General features: G+C 41.3%; 2 protein-coding genes and 1 long non-coding RNA gene across 5 annotated transcripts; all 3 read left to right on the forward strand.

The window, feature by feature from the left end:
- The first annotated feature begins 4,127 nt into the window (after window positions 1–4,127).
- Window positions 4,128–6,630, forward strand: LOC118406818. Of its 2 annotated transcripts, none has more exons than XM_035807160.1 (2): window positions 4,128–4,654; window positions 6,307–6,630. In XM_035807160.1, exons 1-2 carry the CDS (start codon window positions 4,372–4,374, stop codon window positions 6,597–6,599), a joined length of 576 nt encoding a protein of 191 aa, XP_035663053.1. In that variant the 5' UTR covers window positions 4,128–4,371; the 3' UTR covers window positions 6,600–6,630. The 2 variants fall into 2 exon arrangements, 1 of the variants encoding a protein (XP_035663053.1); XR_004830084.1 differs by lacking the exon at window positions 6,307–6,630 and adding an exon at window positions 5,744–5,784 and having other exon boundaries at window positions 4,496–4,654.
- A 1,413-nt stretch (window positions 6,631–8,043) lies between these two features.
- Window positions 8,044–15,545, forward strand: LOC118406529 (probable tyrosine-protein kinase DDB_G0283397). The gene is made up of 14 exons (XM_035806590.1): window positions 8,044–8,131; window positions 8,442–8,705; window positions 10,714–10,959; window positions 11,473–11,511; window positions 11,796–11,864; window positions 12,017–12,073; window positions 12,289–12,333; window positions 12,453–12,487; window positions 12,684–12,765; window positions 13,120–13,187; window positions 13,574–13,661; window positions 14,122–14,314; window positions 14,682–14,820; window positions 15,405–15,545. Exons 1-14 carry the CDS (start codon window positions 8,059–8,061, stop codon window positions 15,543–15,545), a joined length of 1,539 nt encoding a protein of 512 aa, XP_035662483.1. The 5' UTR covers window positions 8,044–8,058.
- Window positions 15,546–16,356: 811 nt separating this feature from the next.
- Window positions 16,357–21,153, forward strand: LOC118407192. 2 transcript variants are annotated; one of them, XR_004830115.1, is made up of 3 exons: window positions 16,357–17,088; window positions 17,476–17,590; window positions 17,755–17,822. It is a non-coding gene; the product is annotated as an uncharacterized LOC118407192 (long non-coding RNA). The 2 variants fall into 2 exon arrangements; XR_004830114.1 differs by lacking the exon at window positions 17,755–17,822 and adding an exon at window positions 20,607–21,153 and having other exon boundaries at window positions 16,358–17,088.
- Window positions 21,154–27,962: the final 6,809 nt, after the last annotated feature.

Here is a 27,962-nt window from a genome sequence, read left to right on the forward strand (position 1 = left end):
TCTTTAATTTGATGCTGCATTTGGTGACATTACTAATTGATTCAAGAGGCCTTCATTCCTGTTCTCTGGCATAGCACTTGGATGTTTGCTTGTGGTGCATGGCACAATGTTTTTCCCAGTACTTTGGTTACAATGTGGTGCAAATGGAAATGCTGTGTTTGGTTGTTGTAGGTTCTCTTTCGTAGATACAAACTCTGGTTTAACCAAGGTGTATGTGTGTTGTTGTTGAACTTGAAAGCAGTTTTCTGACTCAATCATAGAAGAAACATTGCTAGTCAGATTGATAATGTGTATACCAGTAGGTTCAACTGATAAGAAAACATTTTCTGCTTGTACTGGGACAACCTCAAAATTGCATGTTGTGTTCCAGTTAAGTTGTTGCAAGAATGAAACTAGATTGCTGTTTGAACTGTGCATGCTTAAAGTAGAAGTGCCATGGCTATCTGGCAATGCTGTTATGGGACTTCTGGCATGTGAGTCATAAACAAAATACTTGTTATCAGCGTGCAACAATGCTACTGTTGAACCAGTTATTCCATGTGCTGTTATGAAAAGACAAGTGTTGGATTCAGCAAATGCTGCTTCTAGGGCTTTCTTTAAGGTGTAATAAGGATAGACTGCTTCTGTGGCAAATATGTCTCCAGTGTAAGACTCTTTTATTGATACACGTACAGTATTGTTGTAAAGTTGCAAATAGTCTGGAATATCATCAACGGAGAGGAACTCCACACCAGATCTTAGTGATGGTTTTATGTAGGTGTATAGTGCATCTCCTTGAAAAAGTACACCATCAAGGTCTGTACTTGTCCAGGTAATTGCTTGTCTGCAAGTACTGTGGTTAACAACTGCCATTAAAGCATTTGCAGTGCATTGTTTGCCTCTATTATCTCCACTGAAAATGATGTCACCTTGGTGGTATTTTCCCGATAAAATAGATTCACACATTGTTCACAATATATGTGTTCTTTGCTTGACTTTATTTGCACAATGCACAGTGCTCAGTGGCACGATTGAGTCTGGTGTGTGCAAAATGCACAGTGCTCAATGGCACGATTGGTCTGGTGTGTGCAAAATGCACAGTGCTCAATGGCACGATTGGTCTGGTGTGTGCAAAATGCACAGTGCTCAATGGCACGATAGGTCTGGTGTGTGCAAAATGCACAGTGCTCAATGGCACGATAGGTCTGGTGTGTGCAAAATGCACAGTGCTCAGTGGCACAATTGGTCTGGTGTGTGCAAAATGCAGTGCTCAGTGGCACGATTGAGTCTGGTATGTGCAAAATGCACAGTGATCAATGATCTGTTAATAGGTCTCAAGGTCTAATTTGGTTGGATCAAGGACTCTCTTTCAAACCTCTTTGGTTGGATGCAAAATGTAATGCGTAGATTTCAGCAGAAGAAGTATAAATGTGTACTGTGTAAAATCTTATTGAGTACAGACTTTTGCTAGCTGTAAGTTTCTGTATATTACTGTGTCACTTGTATATATAGCAGAGAACAGTCTAAGGCGTCACTGAAACAGAAAGAAAATATTGTCTTGATCACATAACATCTTACTAGTACCAACAAAAAGCAAAAATCTACAAAAGTTCAGGTGTGACATCTTGCCAACTGCTTTGCTGATTGTTTAACAGTTAGCTACAATCCGTTGTTTTCTACTATTCTTTGGAAATGTATGTTTTAATGTATTAGAATCCGATCCATCTTTTCAACTTGTACGATATTTTTACAATCAAAAATGCCCTGCATAATGCCTCGCATCGGCTCAAGCACAGTGCACCATTAAACTATCTAAATTCTCGTCAATCCCCACACACTGGTTTTACTAAAAAAACTATATACCGTTCCTTGGAAATATGTTTCAATGTGTCCGAATTCATGATCACTATCTTTTCAAATTGTACGTTACTCTTACGATCGAAAATGTCCTGCAGGACCTCCTGCAGCTGCATATATAGACGCACGCCCCCCTCCCACCCGCACGTAAACTGTTCCAATCGTTGCACAATAAACTTGACTGTATACCCTCCACAAAATCTTTCGTCAAATGTCGTGCTCATTTTACTCACATGACACTACGCCTTAGAATGTAATGTTATATTTTAATACATCCGAATTCCAGAAAGATAACTTTACAAACTGTACCAATTTCTGTACGATAAAAATCTCACCTCCTCCGCACCGTCAACGCCCGTGAGGGTATTTACCGGAATAACCCGAAATGACCCGGAATAACCCGGAATAACCGTAATATTTCTTGTTCCCATGGCCATATATACATTATTTTATGCCAAAATATTGCATTCTGCGATCTTAACTTATCAAAGCACACTGTATTTCGGTAGCTTTCATCCTTTATTAAGGTTATTCCGGGTTATTCCGGGTTATTCCGGGTTATTCCGCTAAATACCCGGACCCGTCAACGCTATCGCAAAATGAACCGTGCGATTTAACGACAACTCCTCAAATGTTACATGACCAGTGTTTTACTGCAAATCAAGAAACATTTTCCTTTCCTAGACTTTGCTAATGAGCGCTGCAATGTTTTCTGTACGAGTAGAGGTCATGGATAAACAGTATTCTTACAACGTTTATTTGAAGGGCTAAGAAGGGCTGAGAATTGTCGTAAAAACGCACGGTACATTGCGTTTATTTGAAGGGCTGAGAAGGGCTGAGAATTGTCGTAAAAACGCACGGTACATTTTGCGACCATAGCAGACCCATCCAAGGACGAACCATTAAACCGGGCACAAAGCCGGGCGCCTTCGGCGCCCCGGCAAAAATTTGTATTACTGTAAATGCAGAAATGTTCGCTGCAGTGGATTAATGGTCGCGGTTTTCGCGGCGACCACTTTACCACGAAATTAAATCCACCTCAAACATTTTTCTATTAAGGTATTAGACTGCAGTAGATGGTGTTACCGCGAAATTAAATCCACCGCGAAAAGTCATTTTTCCCGCTAACGCGAAATTAAATCCCCGCGAACTTAAATGCACTTACAGTATTTGCAACATAATTTTTCATTTAGTATAGAGTTCATGGCAAAAGTGCGTACATTAAACCACTACTACAAATGTTTCAATACCTTCAGTTATGAAAAGGAAAGTGCCAATATGAACATTTTTGAAGAAAGAACTATCAATCTTTAAAAATCTCTTTGACTTGAAAATAATGATGTTGTATTGACCCTATTATGGAAAGAACGTATCAATAATTTCAGAACATATGTATACAATTGTGATACACAATATGCTTGTACTAAACATATTAGAGTTGAGACTTTTGTCCTGATGTACCTGCGCTGTAATCTTTCTATGTGCAAACTGCCTACTCTATTTTGTACTTTCAATGGCTACTGTTTCCATACTGGCTAAAAAATATACATTAAAGTATAGGTATTAAGTATTCGAGTTGGTTTCTAGCTGATTCATTTTTTAACATCAATGTCCAAAACATAATTAATTGTATGATACATAAAACATTGTAGCCCTCAATTAGCAGTGCTGGTATGAAAACATTGAAAAAAAAAAAAGCAAAGCCTGCTTGTATAAAAAATCAAATGTCAGCCAGAATTTCCGCTGTAGCACCATAACAAATAGCTAGGGGTCTCACAATCTAATCATTTCAAGGTCTCATCAAGACCTGCCCACATACGAAATTCAAACCATTGCCTTCTTGGCGAAAGTTAAAGGTTTAAAGAAAAAAGAAATTGAAAGTACTAGTGCATTTTAACACTTTGTGACACGTTCATACTGTTCACGCCTTTTAAGCATATCTACTTGACGCCTGTGTATAGTTGCCATTTTCTATGCATGTGAAATTGTGGGTACACAGAAAAATTAAGATGTGTGTTTCTGCATATATTAACACTTATGTGGAAAGTAATGAGCTCACAGACCCATACGTATTTCCTCTTCGTAAAGCCACCGTAACGTTTAGTTGTGTTTATGTGTGCCTTATTGCACTATCTTAAACTTAAAAATACTATATAGAGACTTTTGTTCTCTTATAAGGACAACCTTACGGTACTTTACTTGAAATCACCCTTATGAAATTAAGCAAACGAGCAAAAGAACAAATTGAATGCCGCCAATAGCGAGACGCCCTCTGTAGAACACCTGTTTGTTTACCTTCTTAAGGTTGTGAACTTTGAACTTCCGCATTCTGCGTGTCCGCCATCTTGAAAAGTGCAGCGAAAGTAAAGGTAACATCGCGCAAATTGCTTAGATTAAGGTCATACTATTCTAATCAAAACAAGCATTTTTACCGAGTGTAGACAATTATTATTGAATATTTCGTCAACCAAATTTCATAATGTCTCTTTAAACTGGCGTTTTAGAGGGCGGTATAGTTTCTATATCTATAACGCAATGGATCCGCAGTATAGAAATTTGCTCACGCAGTTTCGGGTCGAACTGGTCAACACTATAGTCAATGTGGCCGGAGTCCTTGACCAACTGGTCACGGAGAGAGTCCTTTTAGCAGAAGAAGAGGATGATGTTCGGACCAGGAGGATGCAAACTGACCAGATACGGACACTACTGACCATACTACCCACGAAGGGGAACCGGGCCTTCTTGGCTTTCTGTAAAGCGTTGGACAACACAGGAAATACTCATCTTAGTAACTTGCTAATGAACCAAAGGCCCACAGGTCAGTACTACTGCTTTTAAATTAACGATATGTTTACAAGATCAACGTTTTCATGTAGTCTGTTTAAAACGTAACGTTTTGAATTATATTCTTAAGTTTATCATTTCCAATTTTCCCATATGAGAGCAAAGTGCACAGGGCTTATTTGCCAGGCTGTGTTGTATATAGTGACTGTGTTGACTTGAATTGTAATTATACTACGAGACACCAGAACTTCAAGGAGCTCCTTACATTGTAAATGGTGTAACGCTAGTTCACCTTTATCCGATGGGGTAAACTATATCCGTTATATTCAAAACAGGCCTAGGGTATTTAGGGTTGGAGATCAAGTTGACGGACGGTGGTTTCAAATTTCAATATTTTTAAAATGGTGCATTTGAAAACCACAGTATCCCTAACTACTCTGTTTTTCAATACAGTAGATATAGGTTATCCCGCGGATAAAAGTGAAGTAGCGTTAACGTTGATGCTGTGCCACCTTATCACTGATTATAATGATGATTTTGAAAATGAAAGTCCTTTATTATGCATATCATTAGTGCGAGTTTGATAAATAAGTGACATTTTTAACAAAGGTTATTAATTTGATCCAAATAATTGAAATGCCGAGTTTCAGATGTTGACATTAAATAATGTTTTTGTCTATATTCTCCCCGATCCTGGTAGATATATCAATTATCGATAGTGGTAATGGCCATTTATGCATAGCCGGGGCTATAATTGCAGTTATTTTCCTTTTCTAGTTTTCTGTATTTATGGCATGTTGTAATTACCCCCCTATCAAAGCTATAGACATATTTTTAAAGTGAGAAAATTCACATGAAGTGCTTTTCCAATTGCAAATGCCACCGATATAACTTCCGGGTACTTTAGTCGTCAAGAAACGCCACCTGTTAAATTAAATGTGTATTACAACACTAAAAAATCACGTTGCAGGCCTTCATTGAACTTTTTGAAAGGCAAAATCGTACACTGTGCGTTTCCAATGTAAAACGATGCAACATCTACTAGTAAATTAGTCATGAGACGTCTCCTATTGACACCTATGCGTATAACAGCACTGAAAACGTTTTATTACTTCATTCAAAGGCATTGCAAGATACTTTGACATCGTAGTGGAAAACGCTTGCAATGAGTAGAAAGGGGTCGCCCGTACACATTTGCGTTTACAATGCTAGCGAATGCAATTTCACTAGTCCTTTAGGCCTGAGACGCCCCCTGCTGACTTACATGTGTATTACACCACTAAAACTTTTTACGTCTTCATTCAAATCATTGCAAGATACTTTGACATCGTGGTGGAAAGCGCATGCCACGCACGAGTGGAACTGATAAATCGCCCATAAACACACGCGTTTTCAATGTAAACTGATGCAGTGTCACTAGTACTTTGGTCACGAGACGCTCCTTATTGACCTACAGTGTATTACACCACTAAATACATATACGTTTCCATCCAAAGCCATTGAAAGATACTTTGACATCGTGGTAGAAACCGCTTGCCACCAGTGGAAAGAAATCGCCCAAAGACATGTGTACTTTCGATCATAATGGGTGCAATCTAACTAACGTTAGTAATTTGGTCATTAGACGTCCCTTACGTGTATCACACGGTTTACACCACTTAAAATTTTTCATGTCTTCATTCAAAGGCATTGAAAGATACTTTGACATCGTCGTGGAAAATGCCTGCCACGAATGGAAGGAGATCGCCCGTAGACTGGGTCTGACTGAGCCCGCCATCGCCTCCATAGACGACACCTATCGAGGAAGATCGCGGGAATGCTGCATCCGGGCACTCAACGTGTGGCTAGGGGATCATGGGAGAAACGCAACGGTCGACATGTTAAAGGAAGCGCTCATTTCGGCTCGTTTCAGAAGCGTGGCAGAACTTATAGGTAATTTCTCTCTGTCTCTCTTTCTTTGTTCTTCCGTCGATGATTGATATTTCAAAGTGCATCTATTCACAACTGCCCAAAAAGTCCAATCGGGACCGATGATAGGTCATGAAGTCTGGTCACAAAAACAGTGCTCACAATGTCCAGGTGGTTCTGTGTTGAGGCGGTCAGTTGTTTCCTTTGAATGAAATTCTACCAAAGTAAAAGTTATTTCTGAATTCTAATAAATTCAAAGATATCGTTTCTGTTCTGCGAACGCTGCAAAATCTTTCAATTTGTCTATCAAACGGATGGCGACAGAAAAGAAAATGAATTTCTATATTAAATTCAGGTCATATAAGGGAGGGCCTTCGGGTCAGAGAGTCATCAAGGAAAGTCGATAGAACAATAAACCAGGAACACTAAATATTTAACAAACTGTTTGGAAACTTATCACATACTATACATGTTCATACTAGCTCGCCAACATGGATGACACTAGCACGTCACCGGAACGTACTGCGCCTGCGCGAAAAGTATAGACATGCTAAACCTTGCTAAACCCCGGGTTTACTAAAGGGCCGCATTTAAGAAAGTACGCGCGCATATAAGGGTAAAATTCCGTATACGTTTTACATGAAACCATGTCTCTAACATATACTGTGCAACAAGTTGACCAAACCAAGCCCCAAACCACCAGGGTTCGCGCAGGCGCAGTACGTTCCGGTGACGTGCTGATGACACTTAATTACCACAGAAACACGTGACTGCAATTACCCGATCATGTTTCTCTCAGAATCCGCCCAGGTAGCTGAAGGTGAGTTACAACCAGCAACCGCTCCTGCTCAGGCGCCAAGACCACCGCCGGCTGCCCCTGTCCAACATGCTCGGGCCCGTCCTACACCCTACCAACGTCCAGCCTCAGCAGGTAATTGATTGTTTACTTCTTTAATTTTTAGGCCACAGCAAGTAAATTTTATGGATGACATCAGCGCGCGCATTAATTTTGGCCTGATTTCAGAAAAAAAAACAAGAATTTTTTTCTTCTGCGGGGATGGTCAACATGACGATAAAGTACCAAAATGAGCAAATTTATTGTGTTGTAGCCTACTAATTGTGAAGTGACACTTGCGAGATACCCAGGACTGTAGTTGTAGAAATGAAACTTATTTGATAGTTGTAAAAGTGACACCAATATGGAAGCTATGGTTGTTGGTTATGCCAGTCTACCACACTTTTGTCACTTTTACCGCACCATTACATGTCTTGACTACGGAAATGAATGCCTTGTTGGCTCTGATACCATGTTTTGTCCCTTTAATTCGTTTTACAACAGTCATCACAACTTTATGGTGCCTGTTTTTAAAAATGTATCCATCTTGGTTTTTTTCACCCATCTTGTTTTTTTCGCCCCATCGCACTATGTTTGCAGTCCGCAGAGGATGTCATCCATAAAATTTACTTGCTGTGGCCTTACTACCATCTTAAGAGATTTACAATATATATACACATATACGAGTAACATACATGTATAGATATATAAAGCATTTTTTTTCTATCATCGTAGAACAAGTTCGTGGTAGTACAAGACCTAGCGCTGGTAAGTTTCGTTTTAATTATTTTCTACATAACCAAAATACTACTAGAAACAACATGCGAGAAAGACCAATGTTTACATGACAAGAAACTACTAGTAAGTACTTCCATCACCAAATCCCATGCTTAACAGTTTATGCAAATGTTTTTCTTGTTTAAAGCAAAAGCGATGGAAAGCAATTTTTGGCAATGTTTGGAATCTCGCATTGATGATTGGCAGATATCAAGAATGCTAGTTGCCATCTATATGTGTTAGAAATATGATTATTGATATTGATCTGATTCAAGTTCATAATTTTTTATGTACCATACAGTCGTACACAAGGATCCATTGTACGTCATCAAAGAGAACGTTGGGCTGGCTTGGAAGGATCTCGCCCGTAAGCTGGGGTTCAAAGAGGTGGACATCGAAGTCATCGAAGACAAGCATCGTGACAAGCGGGAGTGCTGCATGGAAGTCCTGACGACATGGCGGCAGAAGCACGGGTACGACGCGACGGTCGGCCGGCTGTGGACTGCGCTGCAAGCCGCGGAGCTGACCGGAGTGGACGGAGAGGATGGATCCGGGCAGTTCGAAGGTAAGGGCAAGTTCTAAATGGTTTTCCCAAGGAGGTCTTTTCCAATCTCTTTGGTTTTCCTAACACAAAACTATACAGGTAAGACGCGACAGTCGGCCGGCTGTGGACGGCGCTGCAAGCCGCGGAACTTACCGGGGTGGACGGAGAGGATGGACCGGGACAGTTCGAAGGTAAGGGCAAGTTCTGAATTGTTTTCCCAAGGGGATCTTTTTTATTGGTTTTTCTAACACAAAACTATACGGGTAAGACGCGACAGTCAGCCGGCTGTGGACGGCGCTGCAAGCCGCGGAACTGACTAGGATGGACGGAGAGGATGGGTCAGGACAGTTTGAAGGTAAGGGCAAGTTTTAAATGGATTTTCTAACACAAAACAACGGGTACGATGCGACAGTCGGCCGGCTGTGGACAGCGCTGCAAGCCGCGGAGCTGACCGGGGTGGACGGAGAGGATGGATCAGGACAGTTCGAAGGTAAGGGCAAGTTCTTAATGGTTTTCCTAACACAACACTACGGGTACGACGCGACGGTCAACCGGCTGTGGACTGCACTGCAAGCCGGTGATCTGACCGGGGTGGACGGAGAGGATGGATCAGGACAGTTCGAAGGTAAGGGCAAGTTCTGAATTGTTTTCCCAAGGGGATCTTTTTTATTGGTTTTTCTAACACAAAACTATACGGGTAAGACGCGACAGTCAGCCGGCTGTGGACGGCGCTGCAAGCCGCGGAACTGACTAGGATGGACGGAGAGGATGGGTCAGGACAGTTTGAAGGTAAGGGCAAGTTTTAAATGGATTTTCTAACACAAAACAACGGGTACGATGCGACAGTCGGCCGGCTGTGGACAGCGCTGCAAGCCGCGGAGCTGACCGGGGTGGACGGAGAGGATGGATCAGGACAGTTCGAAGGTAAGGGCAAGTTCTTAATGGTTTTCCTAACACAACACTACGGGTACGACGCGACGGTCAACCGGCTGTGGACTGCACTGCAAGCCGGTGATCTGACCGGGGTGGACGGAGAGGATGGATCAGGACAGTTCGAAGGTAAGGGAAAGTTCTAAATGGTTTTCCCAATGAGGTCTTTTTTAACTTCCTTGGTTTTCCTAACACAAAACTATACGGGTAAGACGCGACAGTCAGATTGCGGTGGACCGCTCTGCATGCCGCTGAGGATGGAGAGGATGGGTCAGGACAGTTCGAAGGTAAGGACAAATCTAAACGCTTGTCCTTACACAGAAGTACGTACTGTGACTTGCTGAAACATACGGCCTTTTTCAAGATTGATGGCCCATCATTTTAACCACGTGGCCTTACGAACAGATGACTTTGCTAATGGTTCCTTTATGGCGTGCAGGTTCAAAGACTTGCTGAAAAAAATATTACGATCTACTTCAGGATGAATGGCCCATTATAGTCAGGTGACCTTACAGACACGTGACTTTGGATATGGGTCATTCATGACATGCTGATTCGGTCAGAGTACCAACACACAAGAAAATTCTACTTATTGTCAGTGAAAAATGATCTTCTTTAATACGAATGACCCAGTATATCCGTCATGTGACCCCGTGGACAGTTGATTCTAGCAGTAGTAGCAACATTGGAACTATATAATGATCTTAGCAGTATTAGTAGCTGTACATGTAGTAGTAGTAGTAGTAGTAGTAGTAGTAGTAGTAGTAGTAGTAGTAGTAGTAGTAGTAGTAGCGGTATCGGTAGCAGTAGAAATATTAGTAGTTGTACTACTAGTATAGTAGTAGCAGAAGTAGTAGTTAGTAATTAATAGATTGGAGGCCATTAGAGGTCTGCAAAAATGTTTCTGTGTTGTGTATGTTTCACATGTACAAATGAATAATAAAAAACAAAAATGATACAGTAGTATCTATATAAATCTAGCTAAATATCCTTACTTCAAATTCATTTTTGTTCAAATCGTATCGCTTTATACATATTCAACTATATGTACTTCAAGTGTTTTGTTATTAAAGACTATTGACTCTGTACTTTGTTGCAGATATGGCGGAATTCTTCCTTATCATTACACAGAGAGCAGGACCGAAGTGGAAGCTCTTGGCCGAACTACTCGGCGTTCCGCCACAGAAGATCGCCTGGGTGCAGAGAAAACATGCAGACGACAGGGGGCGCTGTGAGCTGGCGCTGAACATGTGGTACTGGGACAGGAAAAGCGACTCTTCGATAGAAACACTGAAGGTGGCCGTTTTCAACGCTGGTTTGAAGAACGCTGTAGATGCTTTCTATGGTAAGTATTAATCAAGCATCTTGTGATTATAGTATATGTTTTAGATCTTACTGAAGTTGGGGCACGTTTGCGGCGTCTCCGCGACTGGGCAATTTGACAGAGCGCTAAACAAATTTCATCGAAAAAATCTTTTTACGCTTTATGTGTATTATTGTCTCATAAGACATACTTGAATGTTCTGTATGATATTTCCATTAAAACGTCAAGGGCAACGTGCAACACAAACCAATGTAGAACGTATACGTAACGACTTCGCCAACGTATACGTATCACAGTCCATTGATATACATCCTTAATGTAGAATTTACGTCTAAAAATATAATGTAGTAAAATCTAAAACCAGGGACAAATCAAACAGTATTAGGATGAATTGAAGGCCTCTGCATACATGTGTTCGCTGTGTATAGTATATTGGCAGATGAGCACAACAGAGTGTTGACGACATTTCTTGAACTGAATCAGATGTTTCGTTAATTTTCCTTATTAATTCTTCCCCTTTCTTTAATATTCAAGGAGGAGGCGCCGATACTGAAGAACCAAACCAAAATGATGGTAAGAATAAGAAACAGTTCATTTTGTACTTGAAGACAAGGTTGCAACAGAATTGAGATCTTTCATCCAGACCTTTCATATAAACTATAACAATTTATTCTGTTCTGCTGAAAGGTCTTTTGTGATATTTCTGGAAAAAATGTGAATGGTTAATATTCATAACAGTCTCCGAGTGGTTCTTGGAATTTTGAATCGCCAAGCTTTTTGAGAGAATAACAAACTTCTAACACAGCAAAATCCGACGTTTCGGTTACCGTCTATGATAGACTGTTTTATCCTACTAGACCACGTAGACCTGAGCTCCTCGGCCCGGTTTCCAATACAAGAGGCACCCAAAGACCATACAGGAACAGGTAAATATAACAAATATATGTATGAAAGTATACGACATATGATGATTTTTGAAAGACACATATGTGCAAATAAACATTTCTGTAACGTACAATGAACAAGCCTAATGATATTTGCTTATTAATAAGAAAACTTCTTCCCATATCACTTTCAGAACCCATGGATTCCAGTACGTCTCGTTCGCCCCAAGAAGAGGTTGGAACAGAGCGTGGTATTTGTTGTTTTTGTTGTTCTTGTTTACGTCATGTACGTTTCAAAACACGAAAGTGGCAAGTTTGTTAGTCTACGATCTAGACCTACCGTGCATGGAATTCTTTTTAATGTATGATGGAAATGGAGAGCGATAATTATGTACATTTGTACAATCGGGTTCTTTTTGGTTTCCGATTTGAAGTTTACTCTTGATTTGTTATTGATATATTATAGACCACACAAATTCCAAGACTTCCCGAAATCCTGAACAAGAAGAAGGTATTCCATAATCATTTCAAAGACGTAATGTCACATTACAATTTTTTTATACGTGGACGTAGTTAATTGTGATTTCACTTCAATTTATACTTACATCTGATTTCTATCTATCCGTACAGCTATGGACTGTTCCACAAACCGGGTATATTCACAGGTAAAAATCTCTAATGAACATGTTCATTTTAGACGCAAAGTATCTTTCAGACTTCTTGTCAAAAGGCTTTTAATCGTCATATCGACTAAGTAACTTTATTAATTGGCTTCCTTGTTTTTATTCTATGATAATTAGTGTCTGGCGAAACAGGATGCAGTAAACTTTATTTCAAAGCCAGTTTTTCTATCTTCAACAGATAGACAGTTATTTTGGTGATGGGCAAAATCAGCCAGCCATCGGCGGGAATGGGTCGGAGTCACGGGAATCCGACGTACCCGGTAAGTACAACTAGCAAAGGTGCTGGTTTTGTAAGGTTTAAATGATAAGGGTTTCACCAAAAAGCAGTAACTCAAGCAACTGGATATAATTTTGGAAACGGTCAGACGTTTCTGACAGCCTCCGATGACTCTCGTCAGTGACACTGTCCCATCAGACAGTGTCACTGAAGAGAGACATTGGAGGGTGTTTGATGACACACGCTTCCAAAATTATATCCAGTTGCTTGAGTAAGTGCTCTTCGACGTATCTAATTACCTGGATGTCTTATCTTCATCGAAATAAGGGTTTCAATTGATGTACAATTTTGCAATCATGTATCATCACCACATTATATTTGTATTTTCGCCCTACAGATGCCATGTCCGTTGATCAGTCGCAGAGAGAATGTCTCCATGGATCTCAAATCAACCCCGCTGCAGAGGTTTGTTTGATAACTGTTCAGTACACATCATCATTTTCCAAAAGTATGAAGTGAACACAGGGTCAAAGGTAGTGAGGAGTCGGTGCCGGCCCCGTCTCTGGAAGATCAATACCACCCTTAAGTACAGACAGTCAAACTCCTCAAGACGACCACCCAGAGCACTCCTAAAATCCAGTCAGTGTCGACAGATGGTCGCTAGCTAAAGACAGGATTCTGAATGTTTACGTCAATAGGAAGGTGGACCTTGTGTAGAGGTGGACACCTGTAAAGGTTAGACCGTAGCTTCCTATCATGGTTCTTCTTGATAGTGTACAAACATAAATTAATATTCTGCACCTATTTTATTCGTATGTATTGTTGTAAAAGATGTGTTTTGTTACAAACAGGCACTCAGTAACTGTCTGTACGAAAGTGGAGCGGAACCAGGTGCATCTGCAGATAGAAGACAGCTTCTCTCCGGGACTGGCAGATCAAGTAAGGTCATAGATTGGTTATACAGTAGCACCAGGTTTTGTCTTAAGATCTTAATGATTTCTAAGGATTTCTAGTGCATATACATTATCAGCATTTCTAGATCTTCTATAGTTCATTACATCCCTAACGTAAACCAGGCAATCATGCTATATCTATTAACTAAGAATGTGATTCCAATTGCTTCAGGTTTCCAAATTTGATGTATGCAACTCCTTTACGTTCCCAGCAAAATAAAAAAAAGTATAGCAATTTCAATATTTTTGACTGATACAAAATAGTATATCTTTTGGTTTTGTCGCTATATATGCTTTTTTTAGATTCTGTTACCCTTATGACGTTGTCATTGATGATATATGTTATGTATTATAATTATTATTACAAAAGTAAAAAAAAAGTGCAAAAGGTATTACATTGTTTTTCCAGGCCTTTGTCTAATTTCACGTCTTCAATGTGTTCACAGATAGAGGCATCGAAATCAGTAGGAAAGAATTCACAATTGAGAGAGATGAGAATGGAGATAACAAAAGGCTCGGAAAGGGGTCTTTCGGTACCGTTTACCTGGCGAAGTGGCAGGGAGCACTCGTGGCAGTCAAGGAGTTCGACGACGAAGACCAGACCTACGAGAGCTTCTTCAGAGAGATGGAACACTTAAGGTAAATTAAGATTATGTAATAAAATACACGTATTATGAATATGTAAAATACTTTTACGGAAACGTTTAACTAATCAACAACTTCCATCATAAAGAGTCGACTCAATCTTGTGACTGTGCGTTAGCATGACGTAAGCAGTGAGTAAAAGGTGGGTGTAAGACGACATCGGCCCCCTTCCTTTTTGGCAAACTTTCAAGCTCGCCTTATCATTACTAATCCCTGAGTAGATCCTCCTCACGGTGTCTGGCCCCATCAAAGATTTACTTGGAGAAAAGCAAGTAACACTCGCTTGTGGCACTTCAAACAGCCCGAGTTACATGTTATTGATGTTTTTTTTTTTTTTTTTTTTTTTGGTTTTTTTACAAAGGGAGTTGCGACACCCCCACATTGTCCAGCTACTTGGTATCTGCTGGCAGCCCAACTCCATGAGCTACCTGCTGATGACGTATGTGGATGGGGTTGACCTGGGTACCATCCTCTTCAAACCATCACGATCACCAGTTAAGGTATAAATAGAATATGGATCATATCTAATGATATGGAATGTATCTAGGACTTTATATTGTTAAATTTTGTAGTATGGCCTCAACATACAACATGTTCTCTGTAAGAAAGCATATGTAGAACGACTGCCATTTTCCAACGTAATACATTGTGTTAGTTTCTTTTGAATGTAAATGTATAGTGTGAACATCCACCAATGCAGCCATTACCACTCCCAGTTGCCTTAGACCTTTAGTTGTCATTTTTGAGCATTATCATTTCCTCATAACATAAAAGATGATAGATAATTTGTAACTTGCGTAGCCACAGTTGACAATATGTTTCCTAAAACAAGTAAGATAGATACATAGCAATTTCTACGACCATATGCACCCCACTAGCCATGTTTTCAGTGCCATTGTAACTTGACCGTAGTGCTACCATTTACTTACTAATGCTATAATTTATGTGCAAATATATTGATATAGTCCTTTTAGAGTGAGGATCCTACTTTAGGCTAGATGATAGCAGAACCTACATGTAGTAAAAACGTTTTCTGTAGACAAATCTGTTTTGATGATTCTAACATAGATCTGAATGTACATAGGTACCGAACACGATGTCTGTAAAGGGGAAGATTGCACGAGACCTGTGCAGTGCCGTGTCCTACCTGCACGACAAACACGATCTGGTGCATCAGGACATCAAACCCGGAAATGTCCTGGTGAGTACTAGTCAAGACGTGTAGCAAATAACCAAGACGTTAGGCGTCTATAGTGTCACTATTTGCAGGTTATGAAAGGCATGACTCAGTACATCAAAGGTAGCAAATAATTTTAAGTGTTTTCCGTCTATACGTCTCTTTCAATCACGGTTGTAGGGCTAACAAAATATTTGGAGGTTCCTTTAATGGACTTTCCTCTCATTTTGTGTAAAGTCGATTAAAACAGCTTAATCAGTATTTTTATAGAATAGTGTATTTCTGTGTCTCAGTCGTAATGATATGACTGTGCAAATTAGTTTATAATGTTTCATCTTCCTTGTTCATCCTTTATTGGGGTGAAACATGATACGTTTTAGTCTGTGTAGTGCAAATCACTCTCTCCAGGGCTGTCACTGGTCACCCTGTCGACGCTGGGCGGGTCGCTATAAGCGCGATCTAATCAGACTACATGTGTATTGCCTCCTTTGGTCAATATTGGTCATCGTAAAATCATAAATGATTTGACTGTATGTAGATGCTTTTCAAGGAGCAAGAAGTGCAATGCTGCTTCGCTAATGCTAACGACCTTAAAGGCAACCTAAGCAATATTACAGCGTCAAACGGAAATATTCTGAATAAGGCAATCTGCATGATATTGACATCTACTGCACTGTATTCTCACATTTACATCATCATTTCATACTTTGAGCGGTTAAAAACGGCCCAGAGACAAGTTGCACGAGGATATTCCTTATTATTGTACCCCCGTAAAATAAGGACTTAATCTGGAATCCTTGTGCAACTCATTCCCGCCCCGTTTTTAACGGTTCAATTTATGAAATATCTTTCCTGCGCTGTGATTGGCGATGCCTATATTAGGCGAAGACCCAATCCTTTATAAGGGTAGGATAGACTATTCACATGCAGTTTGACCGACTCCTCCCCACAGCCGGTTCGTCGACGCCATGGCTACGGAAACACAGAAGATCCACAGAAAGACCGCCAGCAGGTTTTCGGGGTGTAGAAGAGAGACCGAGTATTTACCTCGTTTGCGTTTACAGGGAGTATAGAATTCGAAGATTGCCCTTTTAGTGTCATGAAGATTTCGTATTTTATTTTGCTTTGTGAAACTGCGAGAAGTTGTTGCTGCGTAGGGACGAATGTGAGTTGTCTGCGTTTTTGCACGTGTATCGCTCTTTGTCATGCTGAGGTCCGTTCTTCTCGCAGACACTGGCGTGCCGGGCATTGTGTATGGGTTATGGAAGAAAGCACGCCTCACTGCGAGAATAGACGCTTATTTTGGGCGTTTGTTAGACATCACAGGTATATGCAGTACTGTCTGAAAGGACGTCGACGGAGAAGGCAAGTCACACCGCCGGCACGGCCGACCCCAGCATGACTGACGCAGCAGCCTTGTGAATGAGCCGGACGTTCCATAGCAGAGCACCAGTAACACTGTTTTTGACAGTGAGACTCACCAGGACAAGTCTGCGATATCTACAACCTTCTGAGAACGGGTAGGGAAACTTGCCGACAACAGAGAAGATAGAGTAGTTTCCTACGGGCGTAGGATTTACAAGCCAAGCAGGTACGCAAGGTTTTGAGCTCGCCGCCATTTTTGGCGTCTTGTGGAATTTTCCATTTTTGATTTGTCTTCCTACGTTGGCTGTTTTTCTAGTGGATCCCTCGGCTGTTTTCTTTCTTGTTCCTTCATGATTTTATTTTCCTGTTTTCCCCTTTTGTATGATTTTGGTGTGCTTTGTTGGTCAGCAACTATTCTGTCGTTCATTTCGTTTAGCGACTCAATTTGCATATGTTTGCGCATCGCACATGTTTCGCGTGCGCAGGTGTGAGTGATTATATTTGGTAAAATAGGCTTGGTATAATTAATTTTGTGTTGTCTCATTTGAGTTAGGTATGTTGATACAGCTGAGCTACCGCTAGGGCTGCCGTTTACCCCGTCTTTTCGCCATAGGAGCCTTTGTGAAGCGGTACAACGTTGTTCCATTTTCCGCACGCTCGGAGCAGAGCCCGACCTTTTTTATCAAGAAAGAGTCGGAGGCTTCAACTTATCACTGGTAGCTCTATGGGTGAGTTACGTTCTTTGAAAGGCTTTAGACAGTATTTGGTATAGTTTTTTGTCTGACTATCACGTTTGTTGTTGTTGTTGTGGAAGGAGTCGAACGTATTGCCTTATTTTACGTATTTTCCTTTTGTTTTTTTTTCTGTATATGTGCTTTGTTTAATTTTGAAGTTAGGTTCGGCGATTCTGGGCATTGCATTTCGTGGACCAGCCAGCATTCAGCAACCCGAAAAGCTGAGGAACCAGGCCTCAAGACGCTCGGACAGCTATCAACCACTGCAGCAGTTTTCTTAAGGTGTGTCCTATATCTCAGCTAGAGGTTGTTATCTTGTTGCTCGTCAGGTCGGCAGACAGCCTCGAGTTTGTAGCGAGATTTCAGGTGATTTGATTTTTTTTTTTTTTATGAGCCGATTTGCTTTTTGTTGGGTTTCTTGCTTGACAGGTTCTTGGACAACCCTAGGTAGAAAAAAAAAAGTGTTTGCAGTTTTTTGTCTGGTTGGTGTCATGCAATAGTTTGTTGGACAATTGAACTGTTGGACAGTTTTTGTGTGCTGTTGTCGTACGGCTTGCTGTAAACAACCCCAGAGAGATAACAAGACTGCTGGAAAGTTTTGTTGTTGTTGTCATGCGACAGGTTGTTGGACAACCCCAGGTAAGTAACAAGACTGTTGGACAGTTTTGTTTGTAGTTGTCATGCGACAGGTTGTTGGACAACCCCAGGTAAGTAACAAGACTGTTGGACAGTTTTGTTTGTAGTTGTCATGCGACAGGTTGTTGGACAACCCCAGGTAAGTAACAAGACTATTGGATAGTTTTGTTTGTGGATGGACGACGGGTTGTGGGATAGCACCAGGCAGGTAACAGGACTGTTGGACAGTTTTGTTTGTTGAGGTACGACAGGTTGTGGGACAACACCAGGCAAGTAACAAGACTGTTGGACAGTTTGATTTGTTGATGTACGACAGGCTGTGGGACGGCACCAGGCAAGTAACAGGACTGTTGGACAGTTTGGTTTGTTGATGTATACGATAGGCTGTGGGACAGCACCAGGCAGGTAACAAGACTGTTGGACAGTTTTGTTTGTTGACGTACGACAGGCTGTGGGACAGCACCAGGCAGGTAACAAGACTGTTGGACAGTTTTGTTTGTTGATGTACGACAGGCTGTGGGACGGCACCAGGCAGGTAACAAGACTGTTGGACAGTTTTGTTTGTTGACGTACGACAGGCTGTGGGACAGCACCAGGCAGGTAACAAGACTGTTGGACAGTTTTGTTTGTTGATGTACGACAGGCTGTGGGACGGCACCAGGCAAGTAACAGGACTGTCGGACAGTTTGTTGATGTACGACAGGTTGTGGGACAACACCAGGCAAGTAACAGGACTGTTGGGCAGTTTGGTTCGTTGATGTACGACAAGCTGTGGGACAGCACCAGGCAAGTAACAGGACTGTTGGACAGTTTGGTTCGTTGATGTACGACAGGCTGTGGGACAGCACCAGCCAGGTAACAAGACTGTTGGACAGTTTGGTTTGTTGATGTACGGCGGGTTGTGGGACAGCACCAGCCAGGTAACAAGACTGTTGGACAGTTTGGTTGGTTGATGTACGACAGGCTGTGGGACAGCACCAGGCAAGTAACAAGACTGTTGGACAGTTTGGTTTGTTGTCGTGCGACAGGCTGTGGGACAGCACCAGGCAGGTAACAGGACTGTTGGACAGTTTGGTTTGTTGTCGTGCGACAGGCAGTGAGACAACGCCAGGTAGAGTAACAACAGTGTACGACAGTTTTTTGTTTGCTGTTGTCGTATGACAGGTTGTTGGACAACCCCGGGTAGGTAACAAGACTGTTGGACAGTTTTGTTTGTTGTTGTCGTGCGACAGGTTGGTTAGACAACCCCAGAGAAGTAAAAAGGCTGCTCGACAGTTTTGTGGGTTGTCGTACGATAGATTGTTTAGCAACCCCAGGTAAGCAGCAAAACTGTTGGACATTTTTGTTTGTTGTTGTCGTGTGACAGGTTGTTAGACAACCTCAGAGAATTAAAAAGGCTGTTAGATAGTTTTGTGTGTTGTTGTACGACAGATTGTTGAGTAACCCCAGGTAAGCAGCAAGACTGTTGGAAAGTTTTTGGACTAGAGAAGTAAAGAGACTGTTAGACAGTTTTCTGTTATCGCACGATACGTTGTTACAAATTTGTTACCCAGGTGTTAGTGGTTGGTCGCACGACAGGTTGTTTAGACAAGCCTAGGTAGGTAACATGGCTGGCGGACAGTTTTTTATTTTTTTTTGTTTGTTATGCGACAAGTTGTGAGACAACCACAGGTGGAGTTTAAGACTGAAGGACAATTTTTGTGTGATATGGAGCCGTACTATTAGTTATTGGACAGCTTCAGGCTGATAACAGGACTTGGTTTTCGTTCGGTTTGTTACTTGACAAGTCGAGGGACAACTCTAGGCTGATATAGTTGGTCGTGCGACAGGGCAGCCACATGTAGGAAATGAGAATAGTACAGTTTGGCTGGCTGACTACGACAGGTTTTGGTTAACTTCGTGATGGTACATACCGAGACTGTCCGATACTTTGGTGAGATTTGTGGCATTACAGATTGTTGATGGACCCCGTGTAGATAACGAGAACGGCAAGCAGTTTTTAACGCGATTGAGAAAATATCTACAGAAGCACTGAAGTCGAGGCCGACAATTGTGAAGATTACGGTGTGCAATGTAGAGAATAGTACGTCGTGGATAGTTTTAGGACGGACAGCACAAGATTAAAAGTTGGCACTTATATACGTATAACTGCAAGGAGTTTGAACTAATTACGAGTATCATTCGTTCGTTTTTCAACACGCTATTGTATCGCTATGATTCTTGGTACACGTACGTTTTCTTTGAAGTACAAGACACAGAGCAACATTGTCGCAGAACATTCGTAACCAACGACGTATTCGTTAGGTGGTACAGGTTTTCAAGAGAAAGGATAGCTTCATCCCGAAGGACATGCAATATGATAAATATGTTACAGGAAGCATTCAGTACAACGCGCGTGGGTGTGATGCGAGGACGTCTGAAAATACCACCTCAAGTTCAGCAACTTAGACCCACCAGCCAGCTGAGAAGTACACGCAGCAAACCATATGGGAGGACGGCGTACAGGCAGGGATGGTGGCCAAGCAAAGGGATCAAGAAGTTTAAAACTAGACTTAAAATTCAGAAACAGAGAGACAACAGCCCCAGAATTTTTTACTCTCTCGTACGTTCGAATTGTGACCTGAAGTTCCATTTTGCCTTAAAGTAACAGAAGATGTTAGAGGGCGTCTGTTAAACGCTTTCTTCGTAAAAAAAAAAAAAGAACATCTATACTGTCTTAAAGTTCACTGTAGGGATGACCACTGTATTTGCTTGTTTTTAATTAGAACACATCAACGTCAGAAGTTGTCCAGGAAGTGACATGTTTTTCGTTGTAATGTTGAGAAACAACTAGTTATTAAATCGGTTTGCTGTTTTCGTCTGTCTCCATTTTCTTTACTTGGTAGTACGTTCCAGCGCTTATGGTTTATAAGTAATTTGAAAAGGAGTATGTTTAATATAAAGTGCCATGGATAAATAAAGGTTAGTGTATCTTGGGTAGTAATTTGTTGATAACTTGACGAGGCACGAAAGTTAAAAGGCAGCAGTTATTTTGTCGTTTTATCGAAACATTTAGGCCAAAGTCTAATTTTGCTTCGTAGGTAGATCTGACATGTTTAGCTGTAATGAGTCCAAAGATGACGCTATAAAAGTTTCAGGTTAATATAGCCAGTATTAAAAGGTCACTGCTTACTTTCTAACTGTCAGCCTTTTTTGGCACACACAGGGTTAAGGCTTATTTATAGAAGACATTAAGGTTTTGCTGCACATAAAATAAAATGTCTTCAATTTATCACATATGCTTTCCAAGCTAGACCTAGTAATATAGGGTTGGCTACCCAGCGCAAAACGGCATTGGCCAAAACTGGTTTCGTCAAGTATGTATCAATTCAAGGGTTAGTGGATTTTCCAGAGAGGTTGTTATCAGTGAAAAGATAGAACAGTAGTGAGGAGGACTCTAACACTTCAATACAGATTTCTTGTTTAGATACAATTATCCCAATGTATGTGACGTAGCTTGGTTTGCTAAACGGCAGTTGAAACAAATATTTGAAACCGAATGTCGACATTTTTTTTGTTTATACCCGAGTTCTGATAGGGACAAATGGGATTATATCATTATATTGGGTATTTATTCTTGCAATATGTCTGGGCCATTTGTGTACGTCGAATTTGGAGAGATCCGTTATACGAAAGTTACATCTGCTGCGATAATAGACCATGGTTACATACCGTGTCTATTCTTTTTATGGGGTTGGAAGTATGTTTGGAGTTTGCAACATCTGACAGAGGACATTTCTAGTAGTTTTTAGAAGAGGACCGCCGGCGATGCAAGAAATAAAAAGTATTAGACTGCACATTAGTTTTATTGTAGTTGATTCACTTCTGATAAGCAGGACACGAATAAAAGAATAATGAATGGAGGTTGGGGTAGAAAGGAATAGAGAATGATGGTGTGAAGAACTTGGCGGATGAGAGTGGGAGAAGAAAGGATGAGAGTGGGAGAGAACGATAGAGTCAAGGAAGGTTAAGATGAGATTGGGGATAGTAGGAGGTATGGATATTTAAGAACGATGGAGTGAAGGAAAGTTAGGATGAGATTAGGAATAGTAGGAGGTATGCATATGTAAGAAGGAAGAATAGTAGCGCCAATATTGTATAGTGATTGTTATGGTAGGTCTGGACCACCACCCATATAAGTGGTAGAGTCCGCTAGTGGTTACGTCACGCACTGTGTGGTGCTGGTTGTTTACCATCATGGAACGGTTCCATAAGAAGTTGTCAATAGACTATGTTGAGTATGTTGACTATGCGTCCACTGTAGTCCTTGAGTATACACCGCACGCGTTCCCTATTAGCGTGGAGTCAGCGGTTGGTCTCCTAGAACCCACACACGCACCAAGAAGCTTGGATGCCACGCAACTCAGGTAATGATACTAAAAAGAAGAGGCGCGACGGAAGGCACCACCCCATAGCTTCATATGGATGAGTCAATCACTGCGCAGAAAGAATAGGTAACTATCTTTCCTGCGCTGTGATTGGCGATGCCTATATTAGGCGAAGACCCAATCCTTTATAAGGGTAGGATAGACTATTCACATGCAGTTTGACCGACTCATCCGCACAGCCTGGAATCCGTCGAAGACGTGAACATGGGATAGAAGGAGTGGGACAAGGGAAAAGAGGTAGGCACGATGGAGCGCAGTTTTCTTTTTCGCCCGCCCACCCACCCACTCACTTAGTCTGGGGAATGTTATATGTATCACATCTTCGCGCGACTCCAGGCACCACCCCATAGCTTCATATGGATGAGTCAATCACTGCGCAGAAAGAATAGGTAACTAATGATGTAAATGTGCTAAAATAGTGCATTAGATGTCAATATTATACAGACTGCCTTATTCAGAATATTTCCACTTTTAACAATGTAATATTGCTTAGGTTGCCTTTGAATTTAGAAGCTCTCTAATTCACGCCCAATCTTTTCTCAAATTGCAGATAGCAAAAGCCACCCTACATACGTACCTGTGTGATCTGGGAGTCGCCAAACTGAAGACAGCCGCCATCAGCTCGACTCTCAGTAGGACCACTCGCAGCGTGCCCACCCCCATCAAGTACCTACCGCCCGAATGTGACGACGGTCTAACCGTAGGGAAGTCTTCTGACATCTGGTGTCTGGGCTGCACCCTAGCGGAGCTCTTCAGTGGTGTAGAGCTGTGGGATCTGCATGGGGTTTCTCAAGTTCATTTTGAGAGGGTTCTTAGAAAGAAAAGGGAGGAGAATCTTCCCCCTGATGCCCTCTTAGCTATCAGTGATGAGGCTTTCCCGGGGGTTAAAGAGCTTCTGGAAAAGGCGCTTTGTTATGATTATAAGAAACGTGTCAGTGCGGCTAAAATGTCGGAGGAGTTTGCGACCATGTGTGCGAATTAGTAACTGAATGATTTGCTTTCCTCTCCCCGGCTTGGATACTTTTATTAGATTGGTAACTCTCCGAATAAAGAGACTATTTTGCACAACCATTGCTTTATTTCCACCGACATGTCGGTGACAAAAAAGCAGGAGTACCGTTGAATCACAGGAAGTTAAGAAGACAAACTTAGTTCTGTTGTACATACAATAACCAAGTAATGTAGACACATAATAAGTGGAGGGAGTAGTGTTGCGGCAGAAAAAAGAGGGTCCAAAACCTGACCTCTCAAAATGATACAAAAGAATAATAGAGTGATTACTTAGTGATATAAATACACTATTTGATTTGCATAATGTATATACAGTATAAAATCTTAATGCTGTGTACATACTGTAAATGCTACATTCATATTGTTTAATATCTGCAAATTACTACATTCAGCTATAAGGTTTATAAGATATAATGATGTAACATAGGATAAATAGTATTTGCTGCGAAGTGACCAACAGCTAGTATAATGCAGCAGTTAACCCTATTCAGACCGGGCTTTTTTGGTCATCCCTGGACCGGGGGGGGGGGGGGGCTTTTGAGGCCCTCCACTTCTAAGTCCTCTAACTCTTGAACAACGTGCCGTAGGGCCACCAAATTTTCAGGACATGATATCGACATAATATCTGACAAGTATGTGACGTTTGACGTTACTTTGACGTAAGATGACGTAATTATGACGTCATCAATTTGATTATATTGGCCGGACCCATGAAAAAAGGGTATTCTCAGACAACTTCAAGTTATAGTAACTTATACTACAAAAATGTAACAACAAGTGCAGATAACAGAATAATAATGTTTATTACGACTTGTATTGCCAATAGCAACATCGATGACGTCATAATGACGTCATAAAATGACGTCATGCACATCTAAGATACGAGTTAGGCTCCGCCATATTATATCCACTACCTTGAATTTTTAAAACTACTTTTTTTGCAACAAATAATAACAAAGGGCAATGGAAATAGACTAAATTCATTCATTTAGATGGTTTTTGATGAAAAAATACCAGGTAGTTACAAATTTTACGGTATAATTAGCTTGTTATTCTTGATCTGGCCATACGGTCCGCCATCTTGGATTTTGGGCTGATGACGTCATCAAATTAGCATAATTTATGCATATATAATTATGAAAGATATGCTAAATAATATAAGATTTTATTTATGTAACAAAATAGCAGTAATATAGCAAATAAATGTGAAAAATACATTGTTAGAACCAAAAATAGTGATTTTTGGCAAAACTGCCTGTCAGCAAACGGTTGCCATGGCAACACGAAAAAATGGAAAATTTGTCAAACTTCGTAAAATTGTTGCCAACAATATTTTAGGAAAACTCACCAAATTTGGTGGCTTTAGCGTAAGGCGTTCTGGCGTTATAGGACATCGAAGTTGGCGCGGGCCTCAAAAGCCCCCCCCCCCGGTCTGAATAGGGTTAACGAGTTTTGTGATTATATAGTTTTTCATTTGTAACTATAATTTCGCCATTCGGAAGGAACTGCGACTGTTTAAAAATTTGATTGATGTAAGCCAATTCTTCTATCAACAACTCTTTAAAAACATCTTAGATATTTGCTTGTAGTTTCTTTGTGTCACACAGCACTTAGTGTATATGACTTACAACATAAAGCAATTGTTCTACAACAATCAACATAAAAACATACCTGGACCATTTGTGTGACGCAAGTGCCGTTTTTGATATTTCATAAAATTAAAATATTCGTTGCAATCAGTGTTTGAATTAGCATAGACTTCGAAAGTATGCTGTGCCCTGAAGAACGGAATAACGAGGACAGGGCCGAGCACTGCGTCATTCGCTCTAATGCTGCGTAGTCGGTAAACAGTGGAATCTGACGCGACAGGGTTCTCCCGTGTAACCACGCCTACTCAGATGATTGACAGCTAACTTCTTGCTCAGGTTACATTTGGCTCACGTCCAACAGGTCCAATCTGGAGCATTTTTCGGCGCTGACTATCGCACCCTACAGTCGTGTTTACAGGGGTAATTGTTTTCCATGATATCGAATATCCATGTGAGAAATGAAACGTATACAGACAGACACAAGCATAGTTAAGTAAAATACGTCACTGTCCTGTTGTGTTTGAACGTGGTGTGCTTTACAAACTTTGTAAACAACCAATTTGTGAGAAACATTCTTTTCTAATAATGGTATCGGCTACCTCTCTCTGTTTTCAAATGGTACCTCCCAATTGCAATTTGTGGATTGTGTTGCACCTTTGGTGTACAAACTCAGGCACAGGTTATCTGCACAGCTATCACACATAACGATCGGAGACTACAGAACGTTACTATTTAAAGCTGTTTTTCGCCAGAAATATGGAGATGAATCAACGTTCCGTGCAAGGTAAGACAATAATTCATCATCCGAATCTTGATTAATGTTTTTTCAGGAATGTGACTGTCTTGAGCAACAGAGATTCTCTCAAATTTTGGCTGTAGCATGTAGCTTCATTGGCTGTTCGTGTCAGGCCATGAAAATTTCAGGTTTTGAAATATCGCATGGTACTAACGTTCAACCTTATATAACAACTTAAGTTTGATGATTTTTTTTGTTTGTTTTCTTGTTCATCACTGTAAATGATTTCTCTTGTAGTGATAATACGTATAATTTAACATACATGTCTGTGTGCATGGGTTTCAATTCTATTTGGCAAGGAAACAAAGAGAGGCTTAATTGGGTAAATAGTATTTTTGTCCCTTACTATATGTCATGCATGGTTAGAGCTATTTAAAATGCTTTCATTTATAATAGCCTCAGTGTCATGTAAAAAGCTCCGTGACGTGAGTCGGTTTCTTTCGTCCTGTGCAGTTCTGACGGCATAGATCTAATTGCGCTGCGTTCGCCTTTAAGTTGTGTGCAGCAAGTTGTGCGTGCGTGACATGCAAATTTTTGGTGACGTCATCAAAGTGGTCCTCATGCTACCAAAGTGTGCGTTACCAAACGTGATTGACATGAAGGGGAATCCCCAGGTTATTCCCCTCAGTCGGGTCATAGGTCGCATGGTCGGATGCTCTTTCCGGTGTCCGTCTTAAACTACAGTCAAACCTGCCCAAGCGACTACCTCTTCTTAGCGACCACCTGGCCATTATGACCGTTTTTTCTCGGTCCCGAAAATTTCCCCATTGACGTAAGCATTAAGCGACCTCTTCACAACAGCCACCTAGCCAACGCGACCACGACCGCCAAAATAGGGACCACATCCCTGCCCATAATGACCGCGTCATTTTCAAATCTTGAGGTGTCATTTATTTCTAATGATAACTAGCGCGATTTTGTGCCGAATTCGGCCAGTTCGACTACCATTACGAAAATTGTTATGTTCGAACAAAGATGGCGGCGGATGCGCGTGCGTGTGCTTGATTTGATATTAAACACAACGGAAACCATTTATACTATGCATCGGGCATGTTGTGAGTCGGTACTCTTCTATCCGACCACCTGACCGAATCAACCACTTTTGCCCGGTCCGCCGGCTGGTCGTCTTGGGCAGGTTTGACTGTACTTTGAGGCGACGTGCAGTCATAGATCGATCCCGAATATAGTAGTATTTATCATTATTAACCATTAAGAGAGTGTCTTCATTTCCGCCTAATATTTGAAAACTGTAAAAAATAACCCATCGCTAACCTGGAATCCAGTCTCCTTGTGGCACGGCCTATCGTAGTTAGTGTAGGCTGTCTACGGGGCCAGTGTAGCTCTCAGCCGCCGGGTCAATCGTTCACACCCGGTAGGATTTTCACGCGGTTAGACTTTGCCCAGTTGGAGTTATTACCCTACCACGTGAAAATCCTACCGGGTGTGGCCGATTACCCCGGCGGCTGAGAGCTACACTGGCCCCGTACAAAGCCTGCACTAACTACGGTAGGTCGAACCACAGGAGACTGGATTCCAGGTTAACCCATCGCATGCAGCGCTGAAAAAAAAGCCAGAGAAGCGCGGACAAAAGCACAACAAGCTTCGCAGCCCATGCCTTCTCACATTCTCACAGAACGACCACTTTTAAAAACCCGGTCACTAGGGTAGGAACAGTGGCGCGGACCAGTAGTAATCATTTATTGGTCAACATACGGAGGAAATCCTTATCAAACATTTTGACAATGTTTTTGTAGATTTCATGGTATGAAGAACACAACCCACACATGTCTGACCACACTTCACCTTGTTTTTCTCGCCACAAACCTACTGATTTTCAACAGAACGTCGACTGGGAAACAAGGACAATTATTTAAAATTTGGTCGAAATTGATGAAAGACTCGGCACT

This window comes from Branchiostoma floridae, chromosome 19, assembly GCF_000003815.2.
Source record: "Branchiostoma floridae strain S238N-H82 chromosome 19, Bfl_VNyyK, whole genome shotgun sequence".
Classification (NCBI taxonomy): Eukaryota; Metazoa; Chordata; class Leptocardii; order Amphioxiformes; family Branchiostomatidae; genus Branchiostoma; species Branchiostoma floridae.

What these genes read in the sequence shown, in the direction of transcription:
- LOC118406529 (XM_035806590.1), top strand. Translation starts at nt 8,059, where the DNA reads ATGTATAGATATATAAAGCATTTTTTTTCTATCATCGTAGAACAAGTT. An exon ending in AGAGGTTGGAACAGAGCGTG is followed by an intron (nt 12,074 to 12,288) that starts GTATTTGTTGTT and finishes GATATATTATAG; the next exon opens with ACCACACAAATTCCAAGACT. An exon ending in AAATCAACCCCGCTGCAGAG is followed by an intron (nt 13,188 to 13,573) that starts GTTTGTTTGATA and finishes TGTTACAAACAG; the next exon opens with GCACTCAGTAACTGTCTGTA.
- LOC118406818 (XM_035807160.1), top strand. Translation starts at nt 4,372, where the DNA reads ATGGATCCGCAGTATAGAAATTTGCTCACGCAGTTTCGGGTCGAACTG. An exon ending in AATGAACCAAAGGCCCACAG is followed by an intron (nt 4,655 to 6,306) that starts GTCAGTACTACT and finishes CTTCATTCAAAG; the next exon opens with GCATTGAAAGATACTTTGAC.